Below are 20,760 nucleotides of genomic sequence, written 5' to 3' on the forward strand. Positions count from 1 at the left end.
AACAAGGAAAAAAAAATAATATGCAAGTGTTGGCACAAGAAATTATCTATGGATAACATTAGAAACCTGTGAGGTAAATATTGCATAAATCACTAGAAGGTAGGGGCAGAAGTTTACTAGATAACATGTAATTTAAAAGCAATAATGAACAGAATGCTGAAAAAATGTGTGAATGTTAAGCAGCTCAGAAACCTACTACAATAAAACTTTATAATAATTTTTTAAGTCCATGAAATGCAAAAACCTATACAAGAAGTTTTGGCTAAACAAAAGACTAGTATCAAAATAAGCAGATTTTCTACTAAAATAATCATAAATACATATTTTAGTGAAATTACTTTTTTCTTCTACAAAACAAATGACTTTCTAGAAGCTGAGAACAATGTGGTATCTATTTGGCTTTGACCTGATGGTCTAATTTTTCAAATGAAGAAACTTAAAAAATAGAGAAAGTTCACTGAGTAAATTATTACAAAACAGAGTCAGCCATTTGAGCATAAAAACCATACATATAAAGTGTATTGGGTTTTAGACAGCAGACAATAATTTCTCACAACACTACAGAGAAAATTAGTCGTCTTCAGAAGTTCTTACAGTATGTCAAAAACCCCCACACATGGCCCCTAAGATAAGAGAACTAACAGGATCCATAAATCAGTGGTCAACATATAAAGTCTTATCATAGAAATATTGTAAACAAAATATAACCAGGATCCCAATTATCTTTGGTATACCAGAGTCCCAGGGAATCTCATATGACACATTTTACATCCAACTTAAGAGGGAAAAGAAACTCTTTAAACATTTTGCATTTAAACGATCACATTAAAATCCAATATGTGCATATGATCACAGTTCAGAATGGTTCTTTTAATAAAATGCTTCTGGCCTATAATATCAAATCTTAATTTTTCTGGCCAAAAATCCACTTCTGGAAAGGGTCTGATGGATTACAGACTGCCAAACTCGGATGCTCTCCATTTCCTGTAAGGCACATATGTAGTGCTTCATTGTATAGAGTTTGATCCTAAAAAAGGAGGAAAAGAAAAGTGAACAAACAATGAACATGCTAGTTCCCCCCACAGCTCTTCCCCGAAACTGGGTGCTAAAGAGTAAGCTCATACAGGTGCTGCAGAGGGGGCTAGAAAATACACAAGTAGTGTGTAAGTGCCAACTTGCTTTGTTAGGAAAATTTTGTAAATTATTTTAAAAATACAAAACATCTGAATTGACTTCCAGGTGGATGTCTAGACAATCACACTGAAGGATATCAACTGGTTTTTTAAGTGACATTCCTACTAGTGACATCAAGTTTTGATCTGTAACTGAAAAGCTGGAATTATCTCCATTTTCCAGCCAAAACTAAACTTCCATTTTCTTGGCTTCAGAGTTTTTGTTTTGTTGGCGTTTTTGTTTTTATTGAAAATCCAAAATTAACTAATAAAAATGTCATTTCACTGCCCAGGATATGTACCTTCTGGTGCAGCCACTGCTCTTCCCCAACAGCAAAGGTTTTCTGGCCTTTGTAGGTGCACTCACGAAGCTGCACAGGTCCCTTGGAAGCATGCAGACAAAGCTCCTTCTGAATGTTATGGCGAACTTCATGGTGTGCAGAATATTCAAAGTACTATTTAAATAAATTTTTAAAAAGTTTGGTAAACAAACACAAAAGTATTAAGCTAAATTAAGCCTTTCAAATTTGCATACACAAAATAATACATTTCTTATTAAAAAATTTGAGACTACAGAATAATTCCTCTGATTTTTAGCATAGACACTTCAAAAGTGTTTACAAAACTAAAAGCAGTTTTTAGTAGTAATGCAATACTAATTTATACTGGTATGTATAAATTGGAAATAACATTTGCTGCATGTGTGATGCAAAATTTTACTCCCACACAGACCATATATAATTTAAGGAGACAAACTGAAGAGTAGAGATAGTTTAAGATACCTTAAATTTTGGCATTTCTTAACTAAAAATCTCCATTCAATTCTGTTGCTAGATTTTGTTTTTTCTTAGAGCAACCAAAAAGAAGAGTTGTCACACAAAACAATGCAGCAACAAAACAGCAATTTTTGCTGCTTGATCTAAACAATAAATGTGAACAATAGGATGCAATATAGCCTCTTGTAACCATTAGAAAATTAATTAGAAGTAACCATTAGAAAATTAATTAGAGGTAACCATTAGAAAATTATAAGCATGTATTTTGTGAGCTCATTTTACCATGATCTCCTGACAGCAGAGTACTCGTAAGGCTCAGCTATAATTTGGATCCTAACAGGGATTTTCTTCTAAAAGCTACAGACACAGCTGTTCTTTTACTCCTTCAGCCCTAACTTAACATTTGGTCTCTTCCTTTTCTCCCACATTTACCAGCAGAGTCCCTAACATCACATCTCACTTCCTTGCCTCTGGATGTCAGCCACCTCCATCATATCTTTCCTTTGAATATGAAGGCCAGGCTCAGTTATCCCCCTTGGCCTCCTGTTTTCCAGTGGTCAGCAGCAATCACCTCCTCGCTACCTTGGGAACCATGGGAACAGCACTGAGGAACAAACAGGCATCCCACTCTTAAGTCTCTAGGACCAACAACAGTCCTCAAAACAGGTAGTGAAGGAGTGACCTGCCTAGTCATTTAGCTCTCAGACATAGTAATTTACTCTTCATCTGCCAATCTGACTTAATCTGTCCTTTTATTTTTGGAACTTAACGTCTCTGCAAGCCCTGAAAATAATGACTTGAAAGCTATGTTTAGAACTTTATTAATTTTGGGTATTGAGATGGGCATGCTCCCAGCCTCCAACATTCTAAAAAGGAAGAATAATACACAACTGATGTACAACTCTGAAAACTAGGTTGTCTTTTCAACTCCCATTTCAAATATATGGACGAAGATGGCAGCATGGGAAATATCAGCCTACACTGCTGAAAGTCTGTTAAAGAATAGAGGACAACTGAAAACAGAGCATTGTAATGAGAAGGGTTAAGTAAGCAGATATGCATCTCTTAAGCATTATCAGCAAAATCAGATTTTTGAAGGCTGGCATTTAAAGGCATTCAGACTGTTATTTTGTAGCAGGAGGGAAAACAAAAAACATAACACTAGAAAGAATAGAATTTTAGTATAGCCCAAGATAACTTAAGAGAATAATAGAAACATACAGCAGATCTCTTAATACAATATCTTTCTACAGGGCTCCCAATTTAATGACTGTGACAATGTGAAAAGGCTAATAGTATTAATTCACAATCAAATAAAACCCCAAATTCAATCCTGTAAGAAGCTAACATAATAGGGTAGTTCTTAATCTAGACAGCATGCCATGTCTCACAAAAAATTATTAGGAAGAAACTGACTAGGATTATGTGTCTCAATTTTCACAGTGCCATCAATGTGCCAAGGATATCTTTTAAGATTGAAAAAAAAATTATTAACACCCTCCCCGCCATAAGATAACAATTATATTCTAATAAAAACGTTTAGACCTTTGCTGACCTTTAATTATTAAGGATCACTTTTAAAGGCAACAGAGAAATGTGCATTTCTGGGCAGGGAAGGAGATGTTCTTTTTGTTAGTATTACAGTAATGATGGAACAACTCAGTATCTGAAATCTATTGCAAGTCATATTGTAGAAGGAACAGAGCACCAGGGCTGCCTCCAAGAGCTATGGACCAAAGAGAGCTCCTCTTGAACAAATGGAATCATATTATTCACTTGCATTAGCCAGTGCAGGATAGGCCACTTTGACCTCACACTGTGAGGCTGCAAGCATGATAGGGAAGGTGGCTCAGGCCTGGACACTTGCTCTCCCATTGGCTGGATTCCAACCAACATCTTCCTTGACAGTGCGAGTCCTGGTGACAGAGAAAGAAGCAATAGGAGGAAGCATAAGGAGAGGAAGAATTAAGAAGACAACACTTATAAGACAGGAGTAAGGGTGACATGAAAAGGTTTTGCATAGAAAAGAGAGGGCAAGTGAAGCAGTGCAAGTGTGTTTGAAATCTGAATTTGTATATTGAAGTTAAAACATTAGAAACAGGACATGACACGAAGAGTGGTATGGAATTTTTCTTTAAAAATATATATAGGAATTAACTGTTTAAGAAAATAAAGGAAAAAAGAGAGAGAAATTGCATATTAAAAATTAGTCAATTTCTCTAAAATTAATTAAAAGTTTTTATACAGTAAAGCTACAACAGAAGAAAGAATAAAAATCAGGTATTAAATATTTTACCTGGTTTCCTCCAAGTCCATGACAAGAATACATAATCAAGGGTTTGTCACCATGGTTATTTTCACCAACATCCAGACACATGCGGTTACCTATATTTTTTAACTAAAGAAAGGGTGTTGTCAGGATAAAAAAGCTCAGTAGAATGACTGGAGAAACTCAAACTCTCTCAGTCATACACAAAAGTCACCTTTAGTTAACAACAATTACAGCAATTCGTTCATTTTTACTTTCTGCTAAGCTCATCTCTAAAAATCCTGGTAATCTTTCCTCAGGTAATCTTTTCTAACTGAAAGCCTAGTAACTACAGTCACACATGGAGTTATTAGCTGCTCTGTACAATGTTACTGTGATTCAAATCACACTTTGAACACATACATGTAAAATATTTAAAACAGGAGGAAGGGAAAATTTTATTTGTAGATACACGCTGAAAATTCATGTTCACCTCAAGTTAAGAGCTATTACTTTTTTTGTTTGTTTTAGCAATGCAATGTCTAAAGTTATTTGGCAGGGAAAATGACTTTTGACATAAATGAAAAATGAAAATGACACAGCTATTGACAAAGCTATAAAAGGTATACAGAAGAGATTCTTTGTCCAGAGTAGTGACAGAAAACCCTAGAGCAGTTAAAGATAAAGTCTAAAAGCTATGGCTAAGGTAGTACAAGAGATAAGCAAACTTCCTGGACTATGAAGAATATAGGAAGTAATTAAAATGAAACTTACATATCCAGAAAACAAAGGATTCAGGTCTGGCACATATGCTTCTGGATAAACATTACTGAGGTACCAGGTAAAATTTTTACACTGCAGGCGCTGCCTTAAATCAAGTCTTTTTGATATGTCTCCAAATGTTTTCTGTTAAAGGAAAGGAGGTAAAGAAGGATGGAAGATAAATATATTGACATTCATTTTGCACATGTAAAGCTATGATATTCTGTACAGAACTAGGCAAGTTTTAAGCTTCCTTGGTTGATTTTTTTCTTGTTAATGCTGTACTACTACTGCTGTCTTTCAGTGTCATAACACCACTGACATCCTGCCTGCAGCTTTTCAAAGCACTTGCAAGAAAAATACATGGCAAGGTGGAAAACATAGAAGTATCTTTAGTCCCCAGAAAGTTTTAGCAGAGTGCCATGAAGAGGGAAAGTCCAAGTAAGAACATACTGATTACAGCCATAAAGCCAACTGATCGCACTAAAAGTGTACGCTGAAACAACAAACTGGATTAATGAAATAATTAGCATAATATCCAGTACAATGTAGAATCTCCCAAACAAAATTCAGTTGTTTAGCTGCTGAACATGCCTAGGAAATTTAATGCTTTCAGTGATACAATAATCACAAAAATTTATCACGTGAAGGGGGAAAAATAGCTCCTAAAAGAAAACTTAGAATTCTAGCTGGGCAGAAAACGTACAAAATAAATAAGCCAACCCCCAACCTCAATCCCAAATATTTATTTACTTGAAAATAACTGACTTTTTAAGCAGACAGAGACAGGATGGTTATCCACCATCAAGTAACTTTTGTTCTGCTGCTAAAGAATCACAAAACCTGCTTTTTGATTAAGAATACTCAGCAGCTTGAAACTAACAAGACATTTTTCTCACTCCAGAAAATAAGTTAGTTTATATTGTCTACATCCATTAGTTTCTCTCATGTTCTTCTGGTAGTTCCTGCATCTGCACAATGCAAACAACCCAGGAGAATGTATTAAAAAAAAACACCAACAAAAAAAACCTCAAAAAATCAACAAAAAACCCCAATAAAAAACCTCAAAAACCATACAAAATCAACATTCATCACCCAAACAATTGAGGTTTTTTCATGTTTGTTGGGGCTGCAGCATTAAGCAAACTAAACAGTCTTTTAATTAAAATATCTAGAATCCTTACATACTTTGTCAATAAATAACTTTTGCTCACCAAAACTTTCACCGCAGCAAGTGTGATTTCTAATACCACCACCACCACCTACTTGTTTCACAATTTTTGCTGCCTCTGTGTTTCTTCGGTAAAATATTTCTTTATATTCATCCATCCACACTTCTGCAAGGCGAACTTGATTACGTGTGATCACCTGAGTACCTTTTGGGAAAGTATGGGGACTCTTGCTGCGAAAGACATGGCCAACAACAGAGCAAGGCATGATCTCCAACTGTCCACCACATTGCCATACCTAATAATAACATTTAGTGTGTAAGTACACTGCAATTAGAATTCAGGGAGTGGACAAAAATTCAGAAATACTATTGTTTGCCAGAACACATCAAACCACTAGCAAGAGTACATACATCAGGCATACCATTAGTGAATTTCCTAATCATACAAGCTCTGGAAACACACATTTCAGATAGAAACCCTAAAAGCATTTTAAAAAACATCAAAAGCAGTTTAGTGAACATGCTTGTATTTTATTTCATAGGTAATTAGTAACTCAAATTTCCTTGTCCTAGTTGGCTGATTGAGCAGAGGAGTCGATATCTAATACTAATTTATTCTCAAATCCCCTGTATACTGTCAGCATAGAGGCAGTTGCTAATTAATGAGCTAAACTTACTCTGAAAGACATTTCTATATTTTCACCTCCCCAAATTTCCATTTCTTCATCATAGCTTCCAATGTGTTCAAAGTAGTCTTTTGATATTGAAAAGAGACCTCCAGCAAAAGTTGGTGTTCTGCAAAAACAAAATTTTACTGAGAAAGACAGAACGGTTTTTTAAATATAGATGTGAAATCATGGTGCAACTGTTCTAGGAATTTTCCATACACTTGTTCGTATTTCACTACAGTGATGCATATTCCTGGCATAGATAATACTTCTAGCACTTAAATAAATATGTTCACACAGAGTCTCACTTGACAGCTTATTGACATTTATTAAGAACTTGTTCAGACTAACAATTGCTGGCATAAAAGAAAGCACCAGGAAAACAAACAAATTTTCTCTTTATGGAGGAAATCGAGCAAAAGTACAACTCCTGCAGACCAGTAAGTGTCTGTGGACAAAGCAGGTACAATTGTTATCAAATGCACTACTGTATAAGCCTGATATTTGGGTGCTCTGACCCTTTTTGCCATTCTTTCAAGTAAAGTGAATGAGAAGACAGAATCATTGTACTGTCTCTGAAAATAACTTTATAATCCTCCTCTGTGCCTCCCCCCTAGGAATATAGGCAATCTCCACTGTACGTAGAAGAAGTAATGCAAAGCAATTGCTACCTTAAGGAGGCTATATTTTTATGAATGCTTTAAAATGTGGTTTGTAAAGAAAGTATTACAAAAAAGATCTAAGATGCTAAGAAGTATCATTATACTCATCTGAAGAACTATTTATTTACAAACTAGTGTTCATAAGATAAACGCCATGAAAACAGAAGGATTTAAATAGTATTCAAATTAAATTTACCTAATTGGATAGGTTTCATCCTTTCTTCTTTTATTCTCATGTTTAGGAAGAGACTCCCATCCAAATGACAAACTCCAATCAAAATTTCCTCTGTTGTGGCTACGCACATAAGGAGATGGTTTACTGAATTCAAAGGTATTGAGATCGATAGAAGCAATGTCAGGGCTTACAACAGCAACAGGATTCTCAGCTATTCTTGCCAATAATGGCTCTAACCAGCCATAAAAGCATTCACCTGTGGAGAAAATGGGAACACTGAATTTTTGCTTGGCTATAAAGTAGTACACAGGGTATGTTTTAACATGTCCAGCAAGCCAATATGGACTATTTTTAAATAGCATTGTTAATTGTACATTCAATAATATGAAATAGCAATAGGAAAGATGATATATTGCTAACATTTATAATTCATAAAAAAATCTGCAACATTAAATTAAAGACAACAGCATTCTAAACCAGACCTGACATGTTTACAGGTTCCACTTACAATGAGCATCCAGGAAGGTAAGGGTCTCTCCTGTTGCTACTGAAGCTCCCAACAACCGTGCAGTGATCAGACCTTTTCTTTCCTTCTGACGGACCACTTTAACTATTTGAAACTGTTTCACATATTCATCTAGTTTATCATGCAGGTACTCTAGAAAGAGAAATCAGTGTCAGGATATCCAGTGTATACACAGGCCACTGCCCAAAATGTTACACTATTAAGTGAACAAGATAAACAACTCACACTAACCCCAGAAATTATCTCTACATCAAAGCCATAAAAATTCCTATCTGCTGAAGGTTATTTTTAGGGCCTGAGTATTTTGGGGGTAGAGGTGTAGCAAGAGATGACCAGCAGACAACAGGAGATGGAACATTAAAATAATTCTGAACAAGAAAGGATGTGCTAGTACATCTCTGCTGCAGTGTTAACCGTTTGAATACCAATTCCATTTTCATAGTAAATGGATCTCATACTTACATTATCTGCAGAACATACAAATTCTTTCCTTAATGATGGCACATTTACACAGTTTTCAAAGGCTACAGTATTTACAACAGCAACAGAAGCCATATAAAAAACTAAGTGTTCCGATTTTGAGAAAGAAACCCACACCTCTCATGAAACATCCCACAAAATCTTTTTGATTCTGCCCATCCTAAGTATTAAACTGTACTACTGAACATACTTCACATCCAAGTGTTTCCATATACTCAATATAGACTTGCAAAAAGTGTAAATACATTAGTAGAAGTCTGTATAAACATGTTCATCTGAAGCTAAGCATACCAAGTTTTTTGAACTTGCATTCGTGTTTACACCAAGTATATATATAATTATTTTTGAGAGTCAGCTTGACTGTTGAAGATTATTTTGCCATTAAATAATTTTGCTTTCTAATAAAGACACTGCCCTTTATATTAATGAAATTTATTTGCCTAAAGACAGCCACAGTGATAAAATGCAAATTTCTAGAAGTCTGGCCAATTTACACTTGGATACTTTGTTCTACAAATTGCAATTGGTTTGAAACAAAAATAACAAAGCCGCTTATCATGCAAGCAGTTATGCAGGTAAATCAGCATCAGAATTGGAAAAAAAAAAACAGAAATGGAGTTTAAAAACCTTTTAAAGCACAGGAATTTCATATTTAACTACCTTAGGGAAAAATGGTGGGGGAGGGCTATTTTATATTTAAAAAAAAAAGAAAGAAAAACCAAATACTGTTATACATGTCAGCAGTGGTAAAGAGACCTTAGCCAATTTATCTGCAATTAACCTCTTCAATTAAAACAAAAACAGAAGCAAAAGCAGGAAGACTTCTTACCATCTACACTGGCATCATCCACCAAAATAATCTCTTTCAGCAGTATGGCAGGAGCTGTGTACATCACACTGTGGACAGTTCTGAGCAGAGTTGACCACGCTTCATTATGGAAAACAATGATAATGCTTGTGGTTGGCAATGGCGGGCAGCGCTTAAACTTTTGTTCAATACATCTACAAATTACAAAGTGTCAGGGGTTATAAAATGGACAACAATTTTTTACTCAAACAAATGCTTCTTTCTAGTACAAAACTTTATAACTATGGACATTAAATTGCCCTGCTTTTCTGCTCTCTATCCTAGCTTTGGAGTGCAAAGGTAGGTACTTCAACTGAAGCAGTGGTTCAGAGTGGTTTTTTTTAATATCATGATTGAGAATTGAACAACTTAGTTTTGCTTCTGCCTCACACACATTTGAGTGCATTTCATATAATACCAAGGCCTTCTTCAGGAAAAAATATTTTATGGAGAACAGCAGGTACTGACTAAGCTAACTCAAAAGTCACTGCTGAAACCTAAGAACATAAAGAACACTTATTAGAAAAATTCAGAGTTTGCAAGGAAAATACAACCTATCTAATTCAAATTTCAAAGCTCTGTAGAAATGCAATGTAAGGCTTAGGGCAGCATGTCCCATTCAAGTGATACAATTTTAAACCCACAGTTTTTCAAGACTGACATATCCTAAACATAACTTTAGATCCAATGGCAAGTCAAGATGACAATGCTGTATTCGTAAGTTGCACACGTACTGTTAAGTGCCTGGAGGACACCCCAAGGTAATAACCACAGTCACTGCCTCACAAAATACACAAGCAAAGCCTCCCCAGTTATGCTCTAGGAGAGGTTATGGTGAGCTGCACTGTGTGTATCAGCAGCAGCTCAGTAAGTTCAGCCACTCCTGCCACAGATGGCTGACAACATTTCATCTGACGCTGACAGAGACAGCTCATAACTAAAACCCACTCTCCCACTCTACCCAAGTCCTACAGTCTACATTTAAAAAATTCTTCAATGCTGCAAGACTGCTGCTGAGATCTTCCATTCCCTTGTTCCCCCAAGTTTACAAATCCAAATTTATTAAATTGTGCCTAAATTCCTAATTTATTAAATTAAATTATGTAGTTTTATTAACACTGAATGCTAAAAAAGTGACGGTGGGGTGGTGTTTTAATTGGAAAAATGTTGAAACCACATTTTTATTCTAAGTAAAACTAAGCACGCTTCCTGAAAGTTACTCAGAAATTTTAGCCTTAAAGGCAAAATCAGAACACCTTATTTAACTATGGTTACTTTGAATTCAAAACCACGAAAGAAGCGAGCTTTTCTAAGCATTCTTAGCTTTGGCACTGTGGATCACTATGTACAGCCAATCATTATGTATAGCTAGGAGACTTTCCTAAACTATCACCTACTGCTGAACTCAAATCACTTTGCAGGCTGAATTTCTGAGAAGTTTTTCAACTATCAGGACATACACATTTCAACTTACTCAGGAGGTCGAGTGTCTGGTCCAAGATCTCGGTGTAAAGAAATCCTATCACTTGCAAATGCATTAAAACAGTGTTTCTCTTCTCCAGCCTGTTTTTCTTTCTGTTCTTCTGAATTTAAGTTGATGGTTTTAAATGCTTTGCCAGAAGCTCCAGGAGCATTAGGATCTTGAAGGGGCCGATCTAGAAAGGGTTTCAGTTCCACTGCAGTATAGTGCCCTGGCAAGCAGAGTCTCTCTCCAGGAACCTTAGTTTGCCTAATGGGTGCTTTTATCTGCATTTTTGGCTTTGCACCTTTGATATTGTTCATAGCATTTAACACAAGACCTAATACGTGACTTTTCTTTCCAACAACTGGCTCAATCCCTGCTTCATCCTTAAAATCTTGAACACCCACTTCTCTTTGTAATAAAAATAAAAATACCAGAAAGACAAACACAATAATGCTAAATTTCCAGAGTTTCCAGTGAAAAAATGTCTTAAATAGTTTAGGTGTCTTTTTCAAGGCCATTCTAGTTTTAAAAATTTTCACACGACGAATACAGTTTGTTCCTCTTGTTGAAGAACAGTTGTTCGTCAAATAATGTCACAGCATTTCTTGAAATTATAACACCTGTAAATTAAAACAAATGGTATTAATTTAGACATCTGGTATATTCAACTATGTAAAGCCATAAGAAATTAATGGGAAGGAATTAATTCACAGCTCCCAAAAGTCAAACGCTATGCATGCTACATCACTTAAAGACAGATCAAACCTATCTGTAAGATACCCAAAATGCCCTTCCCCTGCTTTTTGCTTTGGGTTTTATTTGTTAAATACACTTCATATAGAAGAACCAGAAATTAGGCATACCATCAAGACTAAAGCATTATTTCTACACAGTGCCACTGCTTCAAGTTTATTTTCTTCCAAGTAGTTTGTTTAAAATTAGAATAAAGTCTTATAGAAGCAGAGAATTTTAGTTCAGTGATGGGACAGAAGAAGAACAGGCATCAATACATTAGTTCAAGCTGCATGTCAGAAAGAGCCATGTGGAAAGTGAACTAAAATATAGGAAAGAATTTTCAATCAACTTATTCCAACAATTTTCAAGTTTCCACCATTATTTTTTTCACAGACAGGTAATTATTCACTTGCTTTCAAAGACAAAATTATGAAAGACTTTTGAGGACCAAAATCCAAGTGATTTGAATTAAATTCTCCCTGCCAAACTGGCAGTTTACAAGAGGATGACTTCTGCCATCAGCCTAAATAGCTATTCAGGGACTAGCTTCATTTTTGTCTAAATTGCTTGTATGTGAATCAAGAAGAGAAATAAACAGCTTCTAGCTCAAAGCCACACTTCCCACTTGCTAACTACTGACCACAAAATTGCAAAAAACTACTTTTCTATTTATTCCTCTGAAATACAAGCAGATCTCAACTGGAGTAATATATACTCAGAAAGAGATACAAGTCAGAGAAAACAAAAACCCCCACCCCTTACCTGCTTTTCTTCAAGAATCTGCAGGAGAAACTAAGCATCTAGATTTCTTCACATTATACTGTTTTTCAAAGTTTATATCAGCTTGATAAACCCATGCATTCAAACTACAGTGTTTTTACCATAGAGTTATTGTTAAAAGAATGCAGAGGGGAAGCATATTAGATCATACTAAAAGGTACCAAAAACATGCTTCTCAACTCACAAAATTTCAAAAAACCCAAACCAAACAAACCAGTCCACTTCTGTGTCACACATTATTTTCCCATTTTTCCTTACTGCTTAAACATTTGAACTGCAATACTGATACCTTTATATGGAACACTACAAATAAAAACTTTCTTCCCTTTGAAAGAATTGCAACCAAATTACCAAACTGCCAGACTGAAAAATGTCTTGTTTTCACACAATGTCTGGTGGGTTGGTCTTGACTGGCTGCCAGACACCAACCCAGCCACTCTCTTGCTTTCCATCCTCAGCATGACAGTGGGGACAAAATAAGATGGAAAATCACATGGGTTGAGCTAAGGACACCGTGATCACTTACCAGTTACTGTCACAGGGGAAACAGACTTGTAATGATGAATTTGAATTTACTGCCAATTAAAAATAAGTAGGATGGTGAGAAACAAAGGCTCAAACTACCTCCCCTGGCTCAGCTTCACTCCTCCATTCCCAATTCTTCTCTCTCTTCTGACCTAGTGGTCAGAAGGAATGAATAATAAGGGCTGTGGTTAGCTTGTAAGACTTCAGCACTCCGTCCTCTTCACACTTTTCCCCTGCTCCAGCACAGGCTGTCTCCATGCAGTGCAGTACTCCAGCACAAACTGCTCCAGCACGGGCCATCCACGGGTCACAGCTCCTGCCAGGACCTTGCTCCTGCATGGGCTGTCCATAGGCTGCAGCTTTCTTCAGGGTAAACCCACCTGCTCCGGCCTGGGGTCCTGCACAGGCTGCAGAGTGCATACCTCCTCTGGGGTGGTCCTTCACGGGCTGCAGAGAAATTCTTTGCTACAGTCTTCTGCATGAACTGCAGGGGGAATATCTGCTCCAGTGCCTGCAATACCTCCTCCCCTCCTTCTTCACTGACCTTGGGTTCTGCAGAGTTTCACATTTTTCTCCTCCTCTTTCTCACAGCTGCTGTGCAGTATTTTTTACCCTTTCTTAAATACCCCGTCACAGAGGCACCACCTGCTACACTGGGTGGCTCAGCTTTGGCCAGCAGTGGGTCTATTCTACAGCTGGCTGGAACCAGCTGTGTTCAGCCCTGGATGAGACTGGAGGTGGGGTCAGCCCCAGGTCTCTTAGCACAGAGGCCACCTGTGCAGTCATCCTCACCTCCTAACCTGGCCATGAAAATGCAATATACAATGTAAAACACCAACTATATGGACAGATCACCACTCAGCATTGCAGGGACTACTGTCTCTTCAGGTTGCTAACCAGGAATGATTTCCTAACACCATCAAAAAGAAAATCACATTACTGTTTTGCAGTGCACCATGCACAAGCATGTAAGATACTAGTAAATCTGAAAGCTTAGAAATCAATAAGCAATATAAATATATCCTCCTCAAATGGAAAAAAAACCAAACCAAACAGCTGTATATATACCTCCATCTATCCATACATATATTTGAAATACATGATGTCATAAAAGGCATTAGAAACGAGACATGGAGAATGCTGCCACAACACTCATGTGAAATGTGTCTGTCCCCAGAAAAGAACCTTCCCTGGAGTTAGGTGGGTTGTAGAAGACAGCAACACAAGTTAACCCTTTCAGTGTGGATTAGAACACTCTACCAGCATGCCATGCACAGAAAGAAAAGATGTTTCTTTAGGAAAGGATCAAGTGACAGCCTTGGAATATTATGTGCAGCAAACACCAGGTGGACAGAGGCTTGATTGCCACAAGCATACAGCAAAACCTTTTGATATAGACAAATGCTGAGTGTAGCTTTGTTGACAAAATATCTGATAGGGATATTGCTTACAATAAGAGAAGAGTTCTTTGTCCCACAAGAGAGTAGCAGTTTCCAGAACAGAAGCTGCATTGTCCAAAGAACTTTTGCCATGAAAGCTGTATTTAACTTAGGGTTTTTACCAGGATAATTTTGTAGTCAGAAATACAATCTTTTTATTCCCCACAAATGCCTCTCACATTTTCATGGCATAGCAATGTGTCAGCAATGTGTCAGCAAACACAGACCAAGCTACTATTCAATCCTCCAGGACATGATGAAGAAATATGTGGCATGATTAAACTCCCTGGGGTGACTGTTTAGCAAAGTGTTTAATCTTCTATTCATTAGTGTTATTTTCACTAATAGTAGTCTGGATTCTTACAGCCCTTTGAAATAACTAGCCCTAAACATCTGCAGTTGGATTTTTTTTTTTTTTTTGAGGAAAATAACCAGAAAACTAAAATGTACTACTGAATTCTTCTAAAAGTGCCAAAAAGCAGCTGCCACACTACTTCAAACCACATCACATGGGCAGTGTGAGAATTCAATGCAGTCTATGTTACACTATGCCACCCACTGGTTCTGATGTCAGACTGCCTGCAAAAGCTCTTACAAGAAAGCCTTGCTAATGTAGCCAACAAGTAGAAAACTCTGAAATTTTTGTTAGCTTGATCTAAACAACACTGTAGAGAATAATCTTTTATAAAAAAGTGAAGGTATCATTATCCTAAATCATCAGAAATTCTTTCCAATCATAAGAGACAAAATTCATTTGGGTTAGTATCAACAATATATTTGACCTCAGGTTATTTTTTTTTTAAAAAGTATTTAAAAATCCACTTTTCTTCTATCCGAATGTTAAACAGGTTTCAAATGTTTCCTGACAATACTGCTTATAGAACATAAAAATCTAAAAGAATAAGTAAAAATACTAAAACCAAAACAAAAAAAAAAACCTAAAAAATTTGGAAAAATAGGGGAAAATGGTTCAGAATTATTCTAATCAAAATCACTTAACTACATAACTTGGCTTCAACTTGATCAAATTCTTCTATAATTCGAGAAGCAGAGTCTCACAGAAAGTTTGTCTATTTCTCCTTGTTACCAAAGCATACAATCCCTTCCTCAAACCTTAGAGTCCCCTTAATCAAAGGTGGGTGTGAATAAAAACACTGACCAAATACTTTAGGAAAAAAACCAAACAAACCTGACAATCATGATCAACTTCAAATTAGCAACCAAATTAGCAAAAGTCTGACAAAGGTATTCAGGATATTTTAACTGTAAGAAGTGGTACTTCCACTACTGGCATTTCTGAATTTAAAATTCTGAACAGGGTTTTTTGTTTTGTTTGCATGAGTATCAATGTAGGTTCTACTAAAACATTAGTTACTGAAATAATCAGTTTGGTAAATTATATTTTCATCTTCTACCACCATGGGAATTGATGCTTTTTTATACTGGCAAATAAATCTAAAAAAAAAAAAAATCACTGAACCAAACTGTTTGTACTTCCTAAAAGTTCATCTCAGAGGAACATCCATTCACATAAGCACCTTTGGTGACAGACTAAGAAACATCCAATTCAGAGTGAACCCTTCATAAAGGTCTAGCTTTATTTGGAATACAAAGATTCTTCATAGAATAAAAACCATTGAAAAGTACTTCAGAAACTTGGGATAATTGAATAAGTTGCTTAAGTTTAGCAAACTACGCTACTGTTTACAAGAATATTAGCTCATGAAATAAATAAAGGAAAAAAATGATAAAATGAAATGTACAGAAGTTAAAAGACTAAAGACATGAACAGCAGTTTAGTTTCTATCTCCACACTTGCTTATCTGTTTCAGTCAGAGCTCCTACTGAATGGACTCCTAAATAGGGTACACATACCTGAAAAAGAAATTCACAAACCCTACCCAGGTGCTGTTCCTCCAGGTACATTCTTTGAAGCTCAGCCAGTTAAAAAAAGTTGTTAGAGGAATTCTGCATGTGCTCAGTTCCTGAGCCTTCATTTTAGAAACACTAAGAGCACAGGTTTTTCTAGCAAATACTGGATGCAACCTGCCTCACTGATTAGGACAGAGAAAGCAGAAGCTGTATCTTTGGAGGAGCATACTGAAGAAGCTCTGAGCAACAGCAGCACAGAACAGCTTACTGAAACAAACTTGGTCAAGTATCTCCTTCAGCAGTTTCATTTAGATAAAAAAAAAAAAAATACATGAGGAAAAACCCCAAACAAACCATCACGAAACCTCCTTTTATGTATTCTAATGGAAATGCTTCAAACTCAAACTTTCACATGCTCTTTCAAAATTAGCACTACTACCATTTTTCCACAGCCAAGCTCTGCATGTGATAGGCAGTGATAGACAGTCCCTTTGATAATTAATAGCACAGTATCCATATATTATAAAAATATTTATGGTTTATTTTTACAGACCTGTGATCTATAAATGACAAGCACTTATCTCAAATTTAAATTTCACTCAACTCTGTATTTTCCTTTTTTTCCTTGGTCAGATTGTTTTGGGCCTCTGTTAAAATTATTTTAGACTGTTCCTAAAAATGCTATGATGAAAAGTTAGCATGATAGCAGCTGTGAAGTGCTGTTTTAACTTAGAAGGATTAGTGTATCATTTTCATTTAAGCACCAGAAGATAATGTCTAGACCATAACTAGAGGACTTTTGTTTGTTTTCCTGATTGTAGCAACATTTCTAAGATAACAAAAACATCCAAGTATCAAGTGCAGGTCTTAAAATCACAGTTTTCTAACTGGCCTTAAACTTTTGTTTAAGTGATAAGCATAAAGCAAAGAAAGTTACCTCATGGGAGATTTACTGAGATTTACTGGGTTAGTGACTGCTAAACTAATCTTTGTTGGAAGCTTCCAAAGCTGTCTTCACTTTCCTCCTCTCCCCACTTCAGTGTCTCTTTTCCAGGTACATTTCACTGCTGAATAATGTCAGTCCACTGTAGTTAGTCACTGATGCTAAAATTTAATTGCTGAATCACTGTCAGTGGTTTTGTGATATGATTCTCTGTAAGCACAACTATTTCCTATGGTACATGATCTCAGTGAGTCTTAGGGAAAATCAGACAATAGTAAGACAGACAGCAAGTAAATAAATCCGTTTTACATGACTGCAAAAAATCTAGCGCTTTATAGTTTAGAAACTTGAGGCACTTTCTGATTTTGTAGAAGACAGGCACAACAATGAGCAGATTAGGATGAGAAACTCCTAAGTGCTCGTAGGCAACTGATCAACATTTCATATCATGAACATTATTCTCTACACGGATTCCAAAAGAGGGAAAACCTTGGACTAGGCAACAGCTCTTCGAACAGGCAAACCAGGCAGCAAACTTGGCAAAGCAAAAAAAAAAATTATCTCAAATCAACACAGTGTGTCACCTAGAACCACAGACACTGGGGAAATGTCACAGAGAGGGCAATTATAACCTTGTTCCTATTTTGACAGGACTCAAGATATCCAGGCTGCTTCTGGTATCACCCCACCCCAAAAAAGACACAAGTTAAGTGGCAATAGCAGTTACAAGGAGGAGAAGGAGGAACACTGCCCTTCTGCTCCTTCCCACAGTGCAACAAAAATAGCAATTCAGGCTCTCCATAACTAACTTAATTTTTACTTTGCCCTGTTATTGAGAAGCCTCAAGATGACAGTAGCAGATGCCAAACTGACCAGGCCATTGAGCAAACCTGGCTAAAAAAGGAAACCAAACCCTGTAAGTTGGCTGCTTTGTCTCAGGCTCTGAGTCTGGCAGCTCAGCAGTGTACTACTGCCTTGAGTCAAGGCTGAATTGATCAATAGAATTGATAATCTTTTAAACAAAGGGGGTCTTTTTGTTACAGATGACTAACATACACAACACTACTGAGATGCATACATATTTGTATTTCCAGTAAGACTTTTTATTTAACCAGCTAAAATTTTTATTAATAAATTCATCCTTGTAAAAGAATATTTTATACAAAGTTTAAAAAAATTAAGAATCCATGCCACTGAGGTTATAAAATTTAAAGTACACTTCTTCTGTCAGTTTCCAGACCTAAGCAAACATTGTCTAAGTATAGTCACCTGCTGTGCAGAAGACTAACAAACCGCCGGAGGGCACAGACAATGCGGTAACTCTTGAAAAGCCCTCTGAGCAGGATGAAATACACCAGAGTTATCTGGCAATGTACACAACTGGTACCACCCTGCCGCCCCGAATCAATGCGGTACTGTGGGCAAACCCTTGGGCGGGATCCGTACGTGGCACGGACACCTCCCTCGGTCAATACCTTCGGTTTGGACAGTGCATCCGGCCGGCACTTCCCGGAGCCCTGTGCCAGCACAGGCGGCAGCCCGGGCTCCTCTGCCGCCCCCCGTTCCCCCGGAGCGGGGCTCGCAGGGCTGGGCTGGCCCGGCCCCGGGCAGGCCCCTGGCGCCGGCGGCCTCGCTGCGAGTGAGGGCACCGCGCGTGGGGCGTGCGCGCCAAGGGGCGGCTGAGGGGGACCCCGGGGCAGTCCCGGCCCCGCGCCCCCCAGGGCCGCTCCCGGACTCACGGCTCCCGCCCGCCCGCCGAGCCCCGCCGGGCGCGCCCGCAGGGCTGCGCCGAGCGGAGGAGAAGCGGCACCGGACGCTGCCCCGCCGCCGGCCACTGCCCTTGGACAGGCCAAGGAGGAGCGGAACCGCGCGGCGCCTGCCGAGGCTCCACCACTCACCTCGTCCGGCGGGAGGACGGCGAAGGCGCTGCCGAGCGAGCGGCACCGGAGCCCCGGGAGGCCGGAGCCGGGCGGGCTCTGCGGCTTCCGCCCCGCGCCCGCCAGGTGCGCGCGGCCGGGTGCCCGGAGAGCCGCTGAGCCCATCCCGCTGTGCCCGTGCCGCTGTGCCCGGGACACGGGGCTCCGGCACTGCGCGCACCCAGCGCCGCAAGGGCCGAGCCAGGGCCGCACGGCAGCGGCTGCGGGGATCGCTTCTACCGGCCAAGCGTTACGTTGTGCTAGATGGGATCGACCAAGCACTCCCAGTGCTGGGAAACAACACACAAATCCCTCTGAGGTGAGATCGCAGACTGAGAGAAGGGATAGCACACTGAGCGCGCTCCCTCCACAATGCAGTTTCCCAGAGAGATAGGAACAAAATCACTTTTCTACAGAAGCATGGTTTGATGTGGGGCAGAAAAAACTCAAAGGAATATTTGCACTCCCTAAACAGAGTGTAGAGTCTCCCCTTTGTACGCTCAAATAATAGCAGCACAATCAACGCCTCACTGCAGCACTTCAAAACTTCTTTCGTTGAGCTGCTGAACCGCAGGTATCTAAACGTGCTCTGCAAGTAGAAGGGGACTTGGCAGTACTCGTACTGATTTGTGTCACAGCAGTGCCAAAAATGGTGATGCCAGTTCTTTTAGGAAATAATATTGCCCAGGAACACTTAATACAGATTCAGACTAGAATCTCTCACAATTCATGGTTCTGTTATTTCTAGAATGCTAAAATCCTTCCTTACGACTTTGACAGCTGATGCCTAAACCGTGCTAAGCACTACAGCACCTGAGACAGGCATAGCCAGTGTTCAACATTTGTAGCACAAAATTCAAGTAAGGCAAATTTCTAGAATGAACTTTAAAAATCTGCTGTTTCCGAATAAATCTGCATTAACAGGCATACGGACTCCTTAAAAAACCCAAACACCCAACCCCAACCATCAAGAACAGTATCAAAGGAAACCCCACCTCAGAACAAGCCTTAGACCATTCACATAGCTTCTCTTTTAGCAAGCACCATGACACATAATTAGCAACAACTTTTAGCAGAGACAGAAGCATGAGATTTTTGCAGTAATGGTCCAATTCTCTACATTTTATGGCAGGTCAATGTTGAAAAAACCAAAGAGTTCTGATTTCATTGCAAGATGACAGAATTAAAACCACAGAGCAAATGAAGCTAGAAGCACCGTTAAGATCTTTGAGAAGTGGCACAGTTACAAGCTGATGGAAAAGTACTTGCTAGTATATTGATAATTCAAAATATTGAAATATTTTCTTATTTTCCTATTTTTCCCCTGTTCAGCACTGTATATGGAACACATTAATGAGTTCTTTATCATCAACTTCTGTCGAGCCAGAATCCACTGCCACTGAGACTCCTGAAATGTCACCTTTCAAAAAAAAATCTTCAGCAAATTGTCTAACATTATAAGCTCTGTTTAAAGTATGTTTATAAAACTACTCACTCATTTAATGAATAACAAGATTACATTTTAGGTTACTAAACCAGAGCTGCCTGATTTTAGAAAGTCTACAGCCTTTCTAAAAATTGCTGTAGCCATATTTGAG

The 20,760-nt window shown here is 38.2% G+C and overlaps 1 protein-coding gene across 1 annotated transcript; it reads right to left on the bottom strand.

Annotated features, from left to right (window-relative positions):
* Positions 1-648: 648 nt before the first annotated feature.
* Positions 649-19,235, bottom strand: GALNT3 (polypeptide N-acetylgalactosaminyltransferase 3). The gene is made up of 11 exons (XM_041403387.1): positions 19,145-19,235; positions 10,962-11,572; positions 9,470-9,642; positions 8,143-8,292; positions 7,656-7,890; positions 6,807-6,924; positions 6,225-6,425; positions 4,971-5,102; positions 4,245-4,346; positions 1,475-1,627; positions 649-1,027 (listed from the first exon to the last, which is right to left on the bottom strand). Exons 2-11 carry the CDS (start codon positions 11,468-11,470, stop codon positions 905-907), a joined length of 1,896 nt encoding a protein of 631 aa, XP_041259321.1. The 5' UTR covers positions 11,471-11,572; positions 19,145-19,235; the 3' UTR covers positions 649-904.
* Positions 19,236-20,760: the final 1,525 nt, after the last annotated feature.

The sequence above is a fragment of the Onychostruthus taczanowskii genome, unplaced genomic scaffold (genome assembly GCF_017590055.1).
Source record: "Onychostruthus taczanowskii isolate IOZ18803 unplaced genomic scaffold, ASM1759005v1 scaffold20, whole genome shotgun sequence".
NCBI lineage: Eukaryota > Metazoa > Chordata > Aves > Passeriformes > Passeridae > Onychostruthus > Onychostruthus taczanowskii.

Excerpts from the sequence above, each read along its gene's own strand:
- GALNT3 (XM_041403387.1), bottom strand. The coding sequence starts at position 11,470 with ATGGCCTTGAAAAAGACACCTAAACTATTTAAGACATTTTTTCACTGG. Across the intron at positions 5,103-6,224 it reads CAGCAAAAATTGTGAAACAA|AAAACATTTGGAGACATATC; the intron begins GTAGGTGGTGGT and ends TTCCTTTAACAG. Across the intron at positions 1,628-4,244 it reads ATGGACTTGGAGGAAACCAG|TACTTTGAATATTCTGCACA; the intron begins GTAAAATATTTA and ends TTATTTAAATAG.